At 36.3% G+C, this 20,000-nt stretch overlaps 1 protein-coding gene across 2 annotated transcripts in view; it reads left to right on the top strand.

The window, feature by feature from the left end:
• Positions 1-1,336: 1,336 nt before the first annotated feature.
• The window catches only part of pip5k1ba (phosphatidylinositol-4-phosphate 5-kinase, type I, beta a), a 21,432-nt gene continuing 2,768 nt past the window's right edge, over positions 1,337-20,000 (top strand). The window contains exons 1-14 of one of the 2 annotated variants that reach the window (XM_041969977.1): positions 1,337-1,453; positions 6,249-6,471; positions 9,768-9,898; positions 10,354-10,471; positions 10,595-10,747; positions 11,006-11,302; positions 13,687-13,871; positions 14,114-14,194; positions 15,045-15,093; positions 15,187-15,271; positions 15,363-15,497; positions 15,585-15,675; positions 16,054-16,150; positions 19,221-19,290. In XM_041969977.1, the coding sequence (XP_041825911.1) occupies positions 6,406-6,471; positions 9,768-9,898; positions 10,354-10,471; positions 10,595-10,747; positions 11,006-11,302; positions 13,687-13,871; positions 14,114-14,194; positions 15,045-15,093; positions 15,187-15,271; positions 15,363-15,497; positions 15,585-15,675; positions 16,054-16,150; positions 19,221-19,259 (1,527 nt within the window). In that variant the 5' untranslated portion in view covers positions 1,337-1,453; positions 6,249-6,405 and the 3' untranslated portion in view covers positions 19,260-19,290. The remainder of the gene's footprint in view (positions 1,454-6,248; positions 6,472-9,767; positions 9,899-10,353; positions 10,472-10,594; positions 10,748-11,005; positions 11,303-13,686; positions 13,872-14,113; positions 14,195-15,044; positions 15,094-15,186; positions 15,272-15,362; positions 15,498-15,584; positions 15,676-16,053; positions 16,151-19,220; positions 19,291-20,000) is intronic. The other variant, XM_041969978.1, reaches the window with a different exon arrangement.

Here is a 20,000-nt window from a genome sequence, read left to right as displayed (position 1 = left end):
ATCTGTATTTTTACAGTTCAATTATATACTTATTATTATATATTTATCTATATTTTGGATATTTAGGGCCACTCAAGCCACTGGATCAGTCAAATCACCAAATAAAATATTTTTATACTGAACTCTTGTGCAGCAAGATAATTTGTTCAATTTTTGTTTATTTTTTCAGCTTTTAATAATTACTGACATCTAGAAGTAAAGATGGGTATAGGAATTACTTCAAATGCAAAGCACCGTTGTAAATGGACGGTGGCCATCAGCGGCCAAAATTCTTCAGACATAAATATGTTTTCATCTGTAAAAGCATCCTGTGGCCTCAGATAACTACTTCAAATGATGTACATGTGTACTGTCTTCTTCTATGGTCCTTTTAATGTGCTACTTATCCCAAACTATGCAGTCAGTACTGCAGTTCAGAGTTCAGAGGGTTCTCACTTCACACACAGAGTTGTTTGTCCATTCAGAGACACCGTAGTAATAATGGTGGCACAAATATGGCAGCTGCCATGTACATGCAAGTAGATATAAATGGCTCATTTTGAGATAATACAAACATTAGTTATTTTAGTGATTAGGTACCAATAGAAATACAGTTTTTAATAGAATATGTTTTTCTGTCATTGACCTTTGGTTTGTTACACACTGCACCTTTAATGTATCTGCTTGTTGTTCTATTTTCTTTCCCTTTTTTCTATTTTCTTTTTGTTAAAAAAATATTTCAACTGTTCCTTTTATTTATTTATTTATTTTAAATTTTTTATTTATTTATTTATATTTTGTACCTCAGACTAATTTTACATAGTTAATGTACTGTAAAAATCCAGTTGCCACTGAATTTGTTTTTTCTTCTTCTTCTTCTTCTTCTTCTTTCCGCCAAATAAACTTTATTGAAAAATATGAAACATCATATCTTCTATATGGAAAAACATTGACGGCAAGCCAGTGTCGGCACAGATATTGGTAACATTAAATAAAAAATAAACAAAAAGTCAGATTAGAATTGCCTTTGAAGTGGATGCAGGAAAGTGGTCTCTCTTGCATCATTTCCTGTTTATTTAATGCTGCTTGTTAGATCATTTTGTCTTGAGAATAAAATCTTGGTTTCAGTTTTTTAACATGTGTTTCTCATTATTTCAGAATTTCCATAAGAATTATTCCATTGATGGGTTTACTGATTAAAAACTGATCAAACTGCTGGGCATCATGTTGCTAACAGCATTTTCCACAAGCTGCTGTCTGCAAGAAAAAGCTACAACTCAGTGACTCATGTAGCTGCTGAGGACAAACACAACAGGTAGGCGGAGAGAGGCAAGCTGACAAAGACAGAAAAGAGAGAGAGAAGGGAAGTGGTGAGGATGCTGCAGCAGTTTGCTGCTCATTTCACCACAGTCTCATAAACACTGGCCTTTGTGTTAGACTGACCTGCAGCCTTCTCAGCACCATGCTCACTCAGGTAAGACATCTGTTTATCCACTTGGTTTTTAAACCAGCTTTTATTGCTGTTTGGATACCTAACCTCAGGGTAGTGAGAGACCGAATGTGGCACAGCCTGTAGGGTCCGTGTGCGTGCCGCTCAGAGAGGAAGATGAGCTGAAGATGATATCACAAGAGGAAACCAGTTCAACTTCCCCACAGTCAGAGAAAGAAAGTAAAATGTCTGCGACAAGCCTGAAAGAAGCCGTCATCATTTACATACATGCAAAGGAGCTGGAGTGTGTGTCGTGCCAAGAGTGGAGGTTTAAATATTTACCATCCTTCTCCTGAAACCATCAAATTAAACACTTGTGTGGTGTACACCCATCTCAAAGTAAATTCAGCTAATTCTGTGCTGTTTAGTTCTAATAACAGGCTTAAAGAGCTTTTGGTTTAACTGTGTGGCGATTTAGGAGGGTGTTGTTTAAATTTGCTGTTTACTCGTCGAAGCTTTGTGTTAAAATAATACAACACCAAACAGAACTTCATTTATGATTCCCAGAAACTTTATTTTCATGACATTTTTTACCCTTGTATATCCATAAAGTTGATTTTTGTGGTCTGTAGTGAAATATCTTGGCAGGTAAACTGTCATGATATTTTGTAGGAAATCTCATGAATATGATTATTCTGTAGCTTTTAACTGAGCTATAATACTTCTGATTGATTAAATCTTTTTCTTTAAGGTATCAGAGTAGAAAAAGATATTGGAAATGGAAATTTAAACTTCCTCAGCTTTGTAGCCCTAATCCTGTCGCTGTGTATGGCCAGTGTGACTGGTTTTGTCTGTTTCTTCTTCCCCAAGGTTTGTTTTCTGATTGGCAACCAACTTCTCCCCTGTTTATTACTGACATAACTTTTAAATCACCATCGGATGACACTTTATGTAGTCCAAATCGCGTAGCCAACAGAAATCGGCCTAGTAACCATCTTCGTTTTGACAATATTTTAAACGTTTGCTACAGATGTTTTTGTCAATGATAGACCAAAGGAAAATATTTCTAGTGTCCTTGACACTTTCAAACAATTTTGGTAACAGAGCAATAACAGATTTTTAACACTGGCTTTCAAAAGATAGCTGAAATGGTGATAACAAGGCTAATAGGAAGCTGCATTGCACCTTTGTTACACTAGACTTGTTCTAGCTGGCATATAAATCTGACAGCAAAACATGAAGCAGCCATGAAAACATAATTAACTGGTTCATGCCCGAAGACACGTTTGCATTTTTGTATCACTGAACGAAAAAATAAGAACATAGAGGAACAGAGTCTCACTGTCTTTCATGAAATAGCCACAAAACAACGGTGTCACGATTAACATGCTAGAAAGTCCACATCTAAAGGTTGGAGAAATGAAATAGTGATAGAACAAATATTTTTGCATTCAGTCACTTCTGCTTTCACTCCTTGTATCATTGACGTCTTACAAAATACAAACTTGGTCATTGCTTCTGACTTGTTTCGATGACGCACTAGTGTTCATTAGGTACATTCCTGGACCTGTCATTGCCCTGCATCATCCTGAGACCGAGAAACCACACTTCATAACTTTGTGATTACAGCCTGGAGCATTACACAACAGCAGTGTTTTGTTCTACGGCATGGCATCACAGCAACTGGATATCAACACACTCTCCATTTGTGGATACACACAAAGGCTGATTCATCAAAGAAATGGACTTTAGTGGTGGAAACAAGGAAAAGCAAGAAAGTGACACATCCAGAAATACAACATGCGTCAACATCAGACTGACTTTTACTGGCTGGAGAGAGCTCAGAGAAGAGACAGAATGCAAGATGGATAAAGCATTTTTAGGGGGCGCCAAAGTTAAAAACTCACAGCCAAAGTGAAGAATGGTGTGAATTTATAAAAATAAGAATGGTGTGATAAAGGTTAGGATTAAAAGCAGCTTTCTAAAGGTTAGAAAAATATAATTGCTTCCATTAATGACAATATTGTGGTGAAATCCCAGCATTCTTGGAATTCCGGCAACCCTGAATTGGAGTAATCAGGTATAGAAAATGGATGGATGGATGGATGGATGGACGGATGGATGGATGGACGGATGGATGGATGGATGGATGGATGGATGGATGGATGGATGGATGGATGGATGGAAAACATTCACAACAAGTTGGACATACAAACCAGAAATCCTCCAAAATTCATTACTTGATGATTCATGATGGGAGGCTCTAAAATAAATACACATTTTCTCTTCATCGGGACAATAAAAAAAAAAAAACATTTTGTGTTTCATAACTTGCTCACAAGTTTAAAAAAACAACCAGGTCCACATATGGATGTCCGACAGGCTGGTGGCAACCTGGCTTAAACTTTAGGAGGTTGAAGTCTGTATAGCACCGTTATTATTAGCTGTAACTGCTTATCAGCAAGTATTTGTAAGCTTGTTTTAGTTTGTATTTTAGTTACTGTTTTGTTTTATTATCATTTAATGATGTGTAAATGTGTCAGATTTTAGCCATTGGCTAATTTCCATCTGTCGTCCTCTGGCAGACTGATGTAATTTACAACAATGATCTTAAAAAAAGCACAAGATTACAACATTATGTAAATTTAATCCCCATTATTGCACATTCCACATTATAAAATGCATTACATAAGTCATTAAAATAGGCAATAAAAATGATAAAGTGTATTACAGTGCTCTACTTAAACAGTTTCTATTTTCTTTTCAATACATACAGACTGGAACTTTCTCAGACTGAAGGTGGTAATTTGTTCCATAACAAGCTGCCAGTAGTTTCGTTTCGTTCGTTTTAGTGTACTGGCTCAGGGATGGTGGAGAGAAATGTAATATTTTAAAACTCATGCTGCATACTTTAAAGTTCTGAAATGTTCAAAGTTCAGTAATTGACTTAGACATTATGCCACGATGATAATGAGACAGGGGTTTCTTGTATTTTTAGAGCTTTTTTGTAGCGGGATTCTTGAGGTTTTAATGCTGTTTAAACTGTAAAAGACCAGCTCCTTGTTTAATAATCTGTGTGAAAATATCATTGCGTGCAACAACTTCACAGAGACACCTTCAGTCAAGGATGCTCTGAAATGTCTGAAGTTATGAAGATTAAATTTCACAGTATTTATGAGCTTTTAGAAAGACTGTGTTGAAACTAAAGTAACTCCCAGATATTTGATTTCATCCACAAGCTCTTCATTACCAAAGAATGCACTGCTATTAACATCATAACGGTTGGGTGGAGCCAGCTTTATAAAAAAAAATTAAAAAACAAACTGAAATTTGTGGCAAAATTAAGATTTTTTCATACTTTTTTTGCATTTGAATAATGTGACTGTAGAGTCTGTGTATTTTCACAAACTACAGGCTCATAACCCGGATAACTGAACCTGCAGATGATAAGATGTCACACTAATATTAACATCCATCTAATACGTCATATTTTTAATGAACTCATATGAATTCAAGTAAAAGATTGAGCGAATGTGTAAAATTAAAACTTTAATCTGTCTATTAAACTGAACAACAGACTTGCTTTTCTTGATTCTGGTATTTTATTAAAACAGTAATCACAAATCTGGTGCCAGTAATCAGCCATGGCATCCAACTAATCTTTCTAATTAGGTAGATTAATAACATTAAAACATACCACACGTTGTATCACATCAGTCCTGAAACCTGAAATCATTTTTTGGCCTTTTCCACTAGTCTAACTATTCGGTCATCTTTGGAAAAGACTAATCTGTAGCTGGTTTCTAAGTCTCATCAGTCTCTTCAAATAAGCAAACAACCTGCAAACTGCAAGACAGATCCTTTAAAAACAAAGTTACTTCATGATTCATGACCCCCCGTAACCCAGTTTCATGCTCCTCGAGTCAGACCACATTACCACATCCTGAAGCAGGAATAAAAATAAACAGACTGGTAGGATATGAGCTACTCTTTGCAAGTTTGCATGACACAAAAAGAAGTCTCAGGAGGAAAAATAACTATTGATTCTCAGTGTCTCTACCTTAATGTTGGCAAGCGAGGCGAGATGACATGACTTGCATACATGTAAACACAGAAAGCCCCCTGTTCAAGCACCTTCCTTTGGCAAAATTACCTGAACTGTGGTGCACTTTCCAAAATGCCTGATTCATCATTAAAAAACGGAAATATATATTTCCATGTCTGGCTTAAACCACCTATCATAAAATCAGATCACCTTTACATACTATATACAATGGGATTTTTTTTTTATTATTATTATTGTTTGTTTGTTTGTTTTGTTTTTTGTGTTGTTTTTTTACAATTTGATTATTAAGACTTTTGTAGAGTTGCATTTTGGTAATCTCCATCTCCCTTTTGGGATGCTGAGGCTCTAAGTTCCAACGCACTGTGCATTGTTGTGAGAGAAGGGGATTAGGTACATAAGGGTTTTTTGCAATCCTTCTTAATTGGGATCAAGGATTGTTGTGTGTTGAGCATTCTGGAGTAAAAGACTCAAACACCGACCAAGGCACCCCAGAACCGAGCAGCAGCCCAGACAGCAAAGGTCTGTATGAGTACCAGACTCTTCTGTAAGTCTTAGACAATACGCATCAGGGGATGAGAACAATTTAACATGACAGACTAACAGATTTCTTTTCTCTTTCCAAGAGATTGTTACAAGCCTCATGTTTTTGATGTGAATGCAACATGAGTGATCAGCCAAAGGCATCCTTTTTTTTTACATCAGCTAGCATGTGCTTTGCATTGACATGCATGCAAATGTGACACACTGCTTAACCCCTGTTCTCTTTACCTACAGGAGCAGCATACCTGGGAAATGCAGCTTTGGTAAAGCCCACTGACAGTAAATCACTGCATCTACCCATTCATCGCTGAGGGGAAAAAAGGAAGTTGTCCTCAGAGTTGGAGGAAGGATACCTGAGCTTCCCTTTATTCAAGCTCTTTCACTTCAAAACATGTCAACATCTACTGCCGACAGTGGAGGAACTAAAGCCTCTAAAGCATCAAAGGATCACAGAAAGGTTAGTGAGCATTGACATCCATCATCAGCCTCTCTTGATCAACAAGACTCAAAATTTGTTTGAGTAGGTTCGTTTCCATACAATGAAAGTGTATGTTGAGGTTTTAACTTGTTTAATTTTACATTATCAAGTTTTTTATTATTTCTAATCTTCCTATTTACTGAAAGGCATCACAAAAATATAAAAATATTAGCATTTTTCTTTAGGTATGTTGGGAAAAAACACCCTTGGAAGCCATATTACTGTTATAATGCATTTTATAAATATATATATATATATATATATAGGAATAATAAGAAAAATGAATGACATTTAGTTACATATATGACCATCCTTTAGCTACATTAGACTCTTTATCCTTTTTACTGTAGACAACCAACCCAATTATGTAGTAAGAAATGACCAAAAGCAAAGTTTCTGCAGTTCCAGAGGCTAAAGTTTGAGGACCACAAACAGAGTCTCATGGCTTTTTCTTTACAACCTCACTTCCGGAGCTTTCTTGGTGCCACTCTTACAGTACATGAACGGTTTATCACTCTCAGAGCCAAAATGTCAGGCTGGGAGTCGTACACTTACCCAGGCCGCCCTAATTCATACACTGCACACATATTCTTACATATAAGTACACACACTCAACACACACAAACACACACACACACACACGTAAGTTAAGTAATCACCAAAGCTCAATATTCTATATAGACCAACATTCACACACAACTGTAAGTCACCAGTCCAGCTTTTCTCTCTTCCACTCTCATCAAAAGTCACAGCAGGACTCCATTATTTACATTATGTTAATCTGAAACATGACTGTGTCATTTTGTCAGCAAATAGTTTAGTTTACCATAAATATGTTAACATCAACAACTTGTTTTTACTGCCACAGTAAAACAAGAAGTGGCCAACAGCACCTGCACCTGATGTGATTCAGTAGCATTAAAAATGAAAAAGTCAACTCAACTTAGATAAGAGACTGTCCAACCTTATGAGGGGTTTCCAAACTTTTCCATGCAGTAGCCCACCTGTGGAGGTATGGTTGGTCCAGAACGACCCACCAAATATTTCATGTACTAAAATAAGCCAACAAGCATAAAACGCTGCAGTCACGTTATTTACAACCAGATAAACACAATGATGAAGTCACAAAGTTTCCTCATCAGCTTTTAACCTGGACTAATTAAATGTTCCTCATTGGCCCAGTTTACAGCTGTTTCTGAGCTGGACAAGGACAGATGTGGACAGATGAGAAGCCTACGTGACAGAATAGTTAAGCTGAGCAGCCTCAGGATTGAAATATCCATCTGTCACTTTAATACAGCACAAAAATTAGCTAATGTTTTATTTATGATACTAGGAAATCCCATTTAGAGCCCGCTGTCCAAGGTTGGAATAACCAGTTGCTTTTATGTTTGGGCTGATGAAAGATGTAACTGTACAGCAACAAACCATGTCAACATTAACCTTAGAATGAAGTATAGGCAACAAGTAGTACTAAGATCATTATTACAGCAAATTGTACCCAAGTCATTACTACAGCTACACGGAGAATCTCAACTATTGTTCAGATAGCGGTTTGCAGCTTGTAACACACAGCCATCTTCTAATACTCGTTCATTAAACAGTGAAATCACATGATGTCGCTGCTACTGGTGATTCAAAAAATATCTGAAATTTTTCAACAGTTGCTGCTTCCTTCTCATCTGTCTTCCCCCTTTTTATTACCAGTCCATTTCACCACCATGTTTCTCTGCATCTCAGCTGTTCAGCCTCTGCACACTTTGCTCGTGTTTATCATTTAAAGAAATATTACCATCATTTTGACCAATAGCCATATTAGCGATAATTGACAAGCACAAATTTTTTTTTTTTTTTTTTTTTGACAAGCAGACCAGTCAGGCCACTTCTGAGTCCTGACCACCAGTCCGGGCCTGGACGCTTATTCTTAACAATTCCTACTTCTACAAAGTAGCCAGTGTGAACAATTACGGTCCTGACACTTCAACCCTGAAGCAGCAGCTTCTAATACTGCAGATACCTAACCCATTATGACAGATGTTCTTACTCATTATTAGGGGGGGCATTATTATAATAAATATAACATAAATTAAAATCCAGTATGCTTCTACATTTTGATGTGGTAACTCAGTGGTTTTTATATGATCAAACGTTTGTTTAAAAATGATTATTTTTTACTGATAAATGCATTATCACAAATGCCACATCTGTCACATCAGTTTGATCCAGACTGAGATATCTCAAAGAAGTCCTGGATGAATTTGCATGAATTATGTAAATTCATCATATCAAGATATGGTGATATCCAAGGTTCTGATGTATCACTGTAATTTCCAAGTGGTAATGGTAATAATAGCAAGTGGTAACACTACTGTAATGATGTCAGTCTCAGCCATGTACCTGCATAGCATCGGCATGTTAGCATTGTGCAGCTAGCAAACAGGTGTCTGAAAAATTATAAAATTATCATTTCAAGGTGAAAGTGTTAAAGTCAGCTCTCAGTAACACATCAGTTTATTTCATATTTTGTTTCCAGCTAATGTTAAGCTACTGAATACATTTATTTTACTTACCCTAAACTTGTTTTGGTTCCTAAACCTAACAAAACAGGATCTGATAATTGTGCGAACTGGTTTAAATTGTCCTAAGCACAACAATATGTCTGTAGGTTTTTGATCATTTGAACAAAGGAGTCCATCCAGAAGGACAAGCTGCTAATTGGTATTTCTGTTATGCAACTACGTAATATGTTACGTAGCATTGACTCTGTATGGCAAAAGAAATTATCTACTTTCTTTCTTATCTTTCCAAAATATCTAAAAAAAAAACTTTAAAAGTTAAGTACCAGTACTTTACATGTAGCAAGAACCTTTACCTTTAAAAAGGGAGATCTAGTCGCATCATACAAAGTTTAGCTAGCTGTCCTCCAAATCTGTTAGCATGATTTTTATACAACAGCCCACCATAACACCATAACAAGGGCTTCACAAAGCTGTACTCTGGGAACAGTTCACTGAATAACAATGCAAACATGCCTGTGTAGCAGGTTAACGTCACCTCTGAGCATATTTGCAAGCTTAACACTAAACAAAGTACAGCTAAAGGGATAAACAAAGTCACTGCAAATTATCCCGAGGGGAACTTGCTAATCTGTTTAATACTTGAGATATTTTGGTCCAAAGTGGTTGTTGCTAAAGATAAATTAACCAAAAATGAAAGAATTGTTAAGCTAATACAAATAGCCATGGAAGAACTAATTAGTTTGTCTTTTTATTAAGCCCACAGCAGCAGCCTTGAAAGGAGCCATCCAGCTTGGTATCGGTTATGCTGTGGGAAACCTCAGCTCCAAACCAGACAGAGATGTTCTCATGCAGGACTTCTCTGTGGTGGAAAGTGTCTTCCTGCCCAGGTACACACTCATTTATACACACACCTTTACACACAGTAAGTTTAAGAGGTATATGTTTTTACTTAGACCATAAAAAACGACATTCTTCCATTTACCTGTGATTAATTGTGGGCTCAATGTAAAATTCTATGGTGACACATCTGAAAATATATAATTCACATCAGGCTAAACTTTGTTTTTGTGATTTGTAATCTTTAAATCCCAGATTGGCCTCATTAAACAGAACATTTTCTTCCATAATCCACGCAGCTGGTCTGAATATTCCCACCCAAAATTGAAATGCTACAGTAATAGGCGCAGTTTAGGTTAAGTATTTTCCAGCCTCACAAAAACAAATGACGCTTACTTGTCCTGATTTTGTTACATGCATAAAGAATATACAAGGCATGACCATGACAAAAACTTGAAAATATTGTTAATTGTTGTCCCACTTCGTCATATTTTATGTTTTCCAGTGAGGGTAGCAACCTGACTCCAGCACATCACTTCCCAGATTTTCGACTGAAAACCTACGCCCCACTGGCTTTTCGTTACTTCAGAGAGCTCTTTGGCATCAAACCAGACGATTATCTGGTGGGAGTCTAGACTCAAACACATTTAAAGCCATGTTATCAGTCTGATTCAGCACTTTCAGGCATTAGATTCTACTTCATTGGTTGCAAAATGTTATTTTTGTTGCTTCACTTCTAATTTCAGTACTCCATTTGTAATGAGCCGCTAATAGAGCTGTCCAACCCTGGTGCCAGCAGTTCCTGGTTCTACCTCACCAGTGACGATGAGTTCATCATCAAAACAGTGCAGCATAAAGAGGCTGAGTTCTTACAAAAACTGCTTCCTGGTTACTACATGGTGAGTTGCTTAAGCAAACATTTCCTTGTAATCTTGAGAACCTTACAGTAAACATGCAACTGACTGGTTACGACATTTGTAATCTGTAATTATCACCACGTTTCTATCATGATTTCTGAATTCAATCGTATCATTTAGGATGCCATTTCAACTTCTGTTTTACATCTCTTTTAATGACTTCACTGAAAATCAATTAATCGTATCAACATTATAGAAAGCAGATATCTTTGCGTCTTCATCCTTGTTTTGTTGTTGTAGAATCTCAATCAGAACCCGAGGACATTGTTGCCCAAGTTCTACGGTCTTTACTACATCCAGTGTGGTGGCATCACTGTCCGTGTAGTGGTAATGAACAATGTGCTGCCACGAGCCATGAAGATGCACTACAACTACGATCTAAAGGGTTCCTCTTACAAACGCCGGGCCTCACGCAAAGAGCGTTCCAAGTCCTCTCCCACCTTCAAAGATCTGGACTTTCAGGCGATGCATGAGGGGCTGTACCTCGACCCAGACACGCACAACGCCATGATGAAGACCCTGCAGAGGGACTGCCGAGTATGTTTGCACAATTATCTGTTATCTATTAGCATAGTAGAGCTTAATAGTTAGCATTCTGGGTAATTTAAACATTCTGGCGTATTTACACATTTCGATGAAAGAGTTCACCCTCAGGGGGGTAGGAAAAAGATTTAGGTCCCAAAGCTGACAATGCAATCTAAGCGGAATAAACCACCACCACTAAATCTACCTAAAGGTCAGGCTACACTGCTGCTGAAAGCCTCTGTTAGCATGCTAGTTAAGTACTGTATATTAACTTTGAGAAGAGTGCATAAAAATAGACTGAGCTGCAGTTTGGTGAGGTGTTATTACTAAGAATGTACATTTCAAGCATAAATAATAGTCAAATTGCTGAGAATTATGTGAAAGATCTTTGAATACTCCCATCCACTCACTCTGGCATGCGTTCAGTTTTGGTTAACACAATGTTGCTAATATTGTGAGACCCACGGTGTTACTTTTCCATTTAGCCCATAATGTGTAGATCTACAGAACAGCACTGTGCATTTCCAGGTTAAGTACGAAATGACATTTGAGAGTTACTTACAACTTGATTTAAAGTGCTATCCGTGAATCTTGCTAGCTGAGTGTGCAGCTCAGTACAGTATCATCATTTTCTTCAGTCTGTTGTCAATGTTTTTCTGTTTTATTGTTTTTTTTATGATGTGAATGTAAACTCAGGCTCAGCTAATTCCATAAAACTTCAAAAACCTTCACCTTTATGACCCCACTACTGAACTTTGGCAGATTTTCTCTAATACAGCTAATCCGTCCTGCTTCTTGTGTCTTCTCTGAGCTCTCTCCAGCCAGTAAAAGTTTAGTTCAATGTTGACTCTTGTCTTGTTTTTTGCTCTTTCTCTTCGTCTTGTCTTCACTTCCTCTGATAGTGTCTTCTGGTGCTTCTTTGCCGAATCTCATGATGTAGAGAAGCACAAAGTACAGCTCTACATCATGAAAAACAAAACCTGGTTTTACCCAGTAGGAGGCGTTATTAGTCTTTTTTAACCACAAAATCCCATTTAAAAAAAAAATTAAAAATTAAAGTTACAAATTTTATCAACAGTTTAGGTAGTTTTCATTACAATTAAGTTATACTATGATTTTTTACAGCTCAAAAAACACATTTTGGATGCACTACCCCTTTAAGCATTTTTCTGTTTGTTAGCAAATTGCTTGGTAAATTATTGCCAGCTTGTAGTGATAATGCATTACTACCAGGGCCTGTTTAAAATAAATGCATTATTTAATTTGTTACTACTAGATGACTATTTGAAAATTAGAATAGTCATTATCCATCCTTATAACTAGGGGCAATGTAATACACCAGACATTGGAGTGAGAGATCTATGATGGGCCTGCTCAAATTTTGAGAACTAAATTGGTCCAAGAAATCGCTGGGATTCATGCAAATAAAATTAATACCCATGAATTTTATATGATGATGATGAAAATGATGATGATGATGATGATGACGATGATGAAGATGATGAAAATAAGAATGATGACGATGAAAATAATGAAAATGATAAATAATGAAAATGAAAATAACAGTAATCCAGACATGCTGTTGTGTTTGGATTTGTATTGTCTGAAACTATATAGTAGCTGAAACTGATCATTTTCATTATCAATCCATTTTCTGTTGCTTTAATGCACTAAAAGTTCTCTGGGCTCAATACTCACAGATTAAGTTTTCAAAGTAATCTCTTGGTTGTCCAATCAACTTTTCATTTCAAGACTAAGAGCACTCACGGCGGGGTTTAACTCTTTGCTTATTGCTGGACCAAGTTAAGCCGATCACTGAACAACTCTCCACTTTGATAACATTATGCAACCCCTGCAGGCCAGGACACTGAGCTGGACCCTGCTTACTCATTCTTGAGCTGTTCTGATGACCACATTAGTCCTTGCCTGTTTATTTCATTAGCGATAAACAGTGGCTGCTTGATGAGGGATTAACACCCAGCAGGACGAAGCACCTGACTCCTGATCAGGTTGAGCAGCTGTAACATACAGAACAAACTGCTCCATCTAGGAGTAATACTCTCACTCAGCTGCTGTATGCAACTTCAGTGGCTGTGTGTTTATGTTAGGTAACCTAGTGAACACTAAGAAGCTCTTTGTTTACAGGAGTTACCTCATGATCTCAGTGTTTGGACAGAAGGATTTAGATTTATATCATATTGTACTTTTAGTTTGCAGAAAAGGGTTTAATCTCTAAACTCTGCCGGTTTGGGTGCTTAAAAGGTCAATTTGCTCCTTTTTTAAATAAAACAGTTAAGCTGTAGGTGGTTTAAAACTTGTTTTTGTGGTAATTTATACTCAAAGCATCTTTTTTTTCACTCATGTGAGGTTGCTTATGTTTTGTCTGTTCCCATCAGGTCCTTGAAAGCTTTAAGATCATGGACTACAGTCTCCTGCTGGGCATTCATGTGTTGGACAGGAAGCCGCTGGACAGAGGAAGCAGATGTGACAGCAGGCGAGGACAGAAGGTCCTTTACTCTACTGCCCTGGAGTCCATCCAGGGGAGCGTGAAGGGCCCAGAACCAGTGGCTGATGATGAGACGTAAGCAGATCTTTGGCAAAAACAAACATAACACATTGTCTGTTGAGCATATAAACCAGAAAAATACCATTTTTAAACACGTAGTTTCCCTAACTTCGCTTTAAATGAGCTCTTTGCACCATAACGGAAGCCTGGCAGTGTGTCAGAGGTTATAAAGGCTGCAGATTTTAGCAGTTGCAGAAAAAATGCTAAATATTATTAAATTCAACTGAAAGGTTTTTATTAAAATATTCTTCTTTTAGCATGGGTGGAATTCCTGCCAAACACAAGGACGAGAACCTGCTCATCTTTTTAGGGATCATCGATATCCTTCAGTCATATAGGTAAGCTCATCTGTTGGAAATTCATTATATGAACACCAGTTACTGAGGTCTGAGTATAAGGTATGAAGATAAAAAATATATTATAGCTGGCTGTAACTAAAAATTTCCTGAGAATATTATAATTACATTGGCCACGAGATAGAGAATATTGTATAATACACACACAATACTGGACAAGCCATGTGCCAAAGGACTAAAGTACATGTCAAATTTAAACACAGATTGCAGTGATTCCACATCAATTAGTGTAGCATCTCGTCATCTTTTAACAGCTGTCTGTAAACATCTGGGAAGTGAGGAAACCAGCTGTTGGAGTTTTAGGAGATGAAAGTTGTCTCATTTGGTCTGATATTAAATTCCAGGGATGGACCTCACGTAGACAGAAGAATGGTTAACAGAACTTTATTTAAACGAGAAACATAAAAGAACCGTCTTACTGCGACAGGCAGCAGGAGGGCTGACTAAACATCCTTATACCAGGAGCTGGAGAAGTAGAGAAGGCAGGTCCATGCTGGAGTGAATGACAATAAGGTCTGATAGGGAATGACTGTGATGCTGTGGTACTTTGAACTTGGCCTCCAATAATCAAGTTTTGAAAACTAAATATGTGAATGTAAGTGTGTTTGATTACATATCAAAAGCAGATGCTGTTGTCATAGTAACACATGGCCTACTGATGATGCAGGGAAGGCTCTGTACATCCATCCATTAGAGGAATCTTTTAGAATTTTTCATTTTCAAAACAATTTTTTCTGTAATTGTCAATTATATTTTATGCATTTTCCATACTAGATGTATTGATTATAAATGATCGAACAGATCATAATTTGCCGTTTTCGATTATTCTTAGGTTCATTAAGAAGATGGAACACTCCTGGAAGGCTCTTGTACACGATGGGGTGTGTTTTGTTTTGTTTTGTTTTTTTTCTTTTCACGTGCACATTTTATGTGCTTGTGATTGTATGTTTCTGACGTCTTTCTTTGCATTTCAGGACACAGTGTCAGTTCACAGGCCCGGCTTTTATGCAGACAGATTTCTGAAATTCATGGGCACGACTGTATTCAAAAAGCTGCATCGTAAGTCATGCTCCTAACATTTCTTCTCTGCTATTTTCCTGCATTGATGGTCAGCTTTAATTTTTTTATACTCCCTTTTTTTGCATCTTAGCTTTGAGAGGAGCATCTTCAAGGAGGAAGAAGAATTACCTCCATGCAGGAAAATCGGCCTCTCAGGAGTTTCTGTCTCCACAGAAAGAGAAAGAGGAGAAGAAGGCCCAGAGCATGGACAACCTGGATGGAAACTGTAAGTCCTACATACTTCAGGGAATGTTTAAAACTTTCACAGGAGATTTTCTTGTTTCACTGTCTCATGGTGTTTTTGTTGCAACAGTTTACAGTTCTTCCAAACAACCAGATCTTCTTCCAAAATCTGCTCTCACTTTTGAGACCACCCAAAATGATGAAGAGGATCCTGAAAACAGGTACTATTTGTGCAAGTCACATAACTCAGCCTCCTATTATTGTGCATGCTCAGTCTTTTTCAGAGTGTATACAGACAAGATTATATTGAATATAGAAGAGGGTTCAGAATCCAACTTCTTTCCAAAATGATGTTTATTTTGAGTTGTCTATACATAACACAAAACTAAGTAGAGAGAGATCTGTTACGTTTGCACGAATCATTTGGGTCAGATTTTGCCCATTTAAATAGAAATACTTAGTTTTAAGCTCCGAAGGCTTTCTGATGTTTTCAGGGAAATCATAAACATCATAAAAAGATATAGAAGCAATAAAAAGATTGACGGTACTCATACAATGTGCACTGTTACACAACATTCTTTTTTTTCTTTTTTTTTCAGTGAAGAGCGACGAGCTTCAAGTTCAACAATTGCTCTCGATGATCATCTGCCGACCCTCAGCACAAGCCAATCAGACTCTGAGTTGGATGTCTACTTGGTATGAAGTTATATTTCTCCGCTGTGTTTCACCAGTCAGCGGGTTTGCGACACCAAGCAGTTTTTTGCAGTTTATGATTGCAACTCTAGAAATAATGAGTTAGATAATCAAAGAGGACGTCAGAGGGCTCCATTAAGAAACTTTTGCCACAGAACCGGGATGTAGTATACCAAGAAAAAGTCATCAGCAAAGCTTTTCAAGTTTATTCTGATCATTATGATATTATGAATTGAACAACAAAGGAATTTTGCAAAAAAAACGGAACTATATTAACTGTTCATGGATTACAAAGGGATTAAAAAATGCCTGAAAAAGATAAATACACTTTAGACATTACATTAGACAAAGTATTATTGAGACAGAAACATAAAAACAAGTTAACTCACATCATGATGTCAGAATAAACATTTTTATTGATAAGAATGAACAAAATTTAATTAGATTAAAACTAAATAAAATTATGACATGGAGCATGCAGTCAGTAGCTTCAATCAATATTTTGCAAACGTAGGAGCTGGAAAATTCCCAAATTTCTAAAGAAATTCTGGCTCCATGTTTCTTAAAGCAGTGGATGAAAAAGAAATATTAGATTTTATTTTAAAATATAAAACTGCAGAGTCCGTTCATTTAAATAACACTGAAAAGCACAAAATCCTCCCTGGATGACAGATTGCCATGACTGGCAAAAACCCGTTCATACCCAACATAAGAAATAAAATTAAATAGCTTGTTTGTTTTTAAAAATTTAATTAAAGGGTCAAACAAAGACTTTAGATTTTAAAGATTAGAATTTTCTGTCCTAATCTTTAAAATCTGAAGTCTTTGTTTGACCCTTTAATTAAAATTTTAAAAACAAACAAGTTATTTAATGTATGTAGAGTATATTATCATGTCAAAATTATTGTAGTGTAAAAGTTATCCACCAGGGGGCAGAAGACAAACACCAGACTGTATACAAAGAATTTTAGTAAAGTTTTTACCACATGATGATGGAAAAGGTCTCAGAAACCGTATGCATCAGATATGACATATGAGCAGTGTTGTGCAAGTTCATGCTTCTTCGTGAACTAGTTCAAAATTTAGTTCATTAAGTTTTTTTTAGGTTAGAAGCGAGAATGACAGACTGAACTTGAAAGAAATTTTAGTGTTGTGTTGTGCAATGAAATCTATAATACTATAAATTCTAACATAAAATCCATCCATCTGTCTTTAATCGTGATTGAAATAAATAAGATATATCTACAGTATAATCTATATTTATCCTTTCTATAATAAGCGATTTCATAAATAATCCAACTGTTAGAGCCCTGCTGACCCCTTATTATTAATTTCTATGTTTTTTAAACCAATATTATAAACCAATATTATAAAAAATTATTAGACAAGTATTTGCTGAAGGTTAGTAAATTTCTGCTTCAGTTCGATTAAATAAACTGTAATTTTTTTAATTTTAAATTATGAAAATATAGTGCTTTGTTATGATAATATAGGCACACTAAGGACAACAACATCCCTCTAATGTGATTTTACCTACCAGAGTCACAGATTGTAGTGAAAATATTGTAAATTTACTTAAAGGCACAGATTTCAGGGGGATACTTGTACAAAATCTAAATGAGAGTTTTGGTAATTAAAGAGACAAATGCTCAACCAAACAGGACAGGATAAAGAAATCATAATGCTACACAAACATACATCTTCTACATTATACAGGAAATTATTTTTTAAATCAAATGGAAATGGAATTTACTTGGTAAAATATCAAATCAAAAGTGCTGTAGTAAGTAGCACAACATTTTGGGTTTTGTTCCCTTTAAGTGTAATAAATATCAAGCCAGTTAGTAGCTCATTAGCATGTTAGCAAAAAGGACTGTTAGCACTAGAAAATAGCGATTATGGCTTAATCCAATGTCACAGACAAGGCGGACAAACACACACACACACACACACACACACACACACACACACATATATATATATATATATATACAAAATTATATATACAAAAATACAAAAATTGTAATTATATAAAATTAGGAAGAATACAAAATTTTATTATTTCCTTTCATAATATTAAATATCAAGCAACATTTATAAGCCCATTAGCTTAGCATGTTAGCAAAAATGAGTGGTAGCAGCTGAAAATAGCTTTTATGTCTTTGACCAATTAAATAGACAAGAGAAAATTATTGTTATTATTATTATTATTATTGTTGTTGTTGTTGTTGTTGTTGTTACTATTATTATTAATTTTATTATTATTTTCTTTTATTAATATATTACAAATGTTTGGCTAACCAAAACTACTTGTACACCTTTGTTTTCCATTATTACAATAATGACATATAATGTGTGAGCTTTACAATTGCTGATTGAAATTTCATGTGTACAGTCTACTAAGCTATCTGTGTGGAATCATGTAGTGTTTGAACAGAGATATAACTACGGTAATGACACCCATGAGTTCAAAAACTGCCTTTTAATCTGTCAAGTACAGAATTAAGTCATCCCCACCCTGGAAACACTTGACCATATTTGCATATGAGGAAGTACTGCGCTCAGCTATTTCCTTTTTCAGGTGGGTTCATTGTCAGTATGACTGGAGCTTCACAAAGGCCTTAAATAGAACACATTTTTAAATAGGAAGAGAATGATACCATACCCTCCTGTTTAAGGCATGAATGTGAACACAATTAATAAACACAACTTTAACATTTAGACAAAATTGTTAATAGTTTAAACAAAAAAAAGTTACAAAAAATAGCTGTGAGGCTTACTAAATTCGCTCATAATTTAAAAGATGCCAAGCCTTTCTAGGTGATATAATCTGTGTTCTTAATTCCTCATGTGAGCTGACAGGCTGTTCTCCAATACTATAAACCTATTATGAGGTTCTTTTTCAAAAATTACAACTGCGTTCTGGCAATATTACAGCTTGTCCCATGAATTTATAAACAATTTCAAACTAAAATGTTATTTCAGAAAGTTTGGCCTCAGTGTTTTGTTGCAGTGGTATGTTTGGAAATGTCTTTGTGAGCTCAGGGGTCACTGGGTGTCTCTGCATTTTCAGCCTCACACAGACTCACCCAGGCGACCCAGCTGGAGCTGACAACTTGTTTGTGTCCAAGCATCCATAAAATGTAAGGAGCAATCATCCATATACCTTTTTATAAAACTGTATTAATCTCCTTCTCTGGACTGAAAACTCTTATAATGACTCAGTTTTGCTACATCAGAAGAAGCTTGCTTTGTGACTAAAATAGAAACATAGATAACATTCTGTGAAGCATGAACATGAGAAACTGCCCTTAAACCACAAGATGTTACTGTCAATTACGTAGTTAAAGCTTCTGCCTTATCACATGTAATTAATCTCATCCTGTTGGTCAGCTTTGGTCTTTGATGGTGGTGTCCTTAGGGGCCTGAGAGCCTCACTGGATACTGGTGACGTCCACACTACATGACTCAGTTCTGTCTTTTTCCATCCTCTACTCCCTCAGTCTTCACATCCGTGACAGTTTGAGAAACCTCCATGAATTCCCATTTCAACAGCTCTCTCTCTTATATAATCACAAAATCCTAATTCAGGCTTATATGAAGCTGTTCTTCAGCCCACATTAAGCATTCAGGCTCTGTGGGAAGCCTGCACATGTCTAAATTAATCTGATCTCAAAGCTTCTAGCAGAACGTGCTGGGATTCAAAAATGTTGGGGGAAAAAAAAGGAAATTTAGGCCTTGAACTGAACTACCTCCTAAAGCAGAAGACCTGCGTATTCCTAACTGTTTCTAACCTTTAGCTGGCATGAATGATGTTTTTCAACTCCATCAACACCCTTACAAAAGCAAAGGC

This window comes from Melanotaenia boesemani, chromosome 19 (assembly GCF_017639745.1).
Source record: "Melanotaenia boesemani isolate fMelBoe1 chromosome 19, fMelBoe1.pri, whole genome shotgun sequence".
Classification (NCBI taxonomy): domain Eukaryota; kingdom Metazoa; phylum Chordata; class Actinopteri; order Atheriniformes; family Melanotaeniidae; genus Melanotaenia; species Melanotaenia boesemani.
This window is presented reverse-complemented; position numbering and strand designations above follow the sequence as displayed.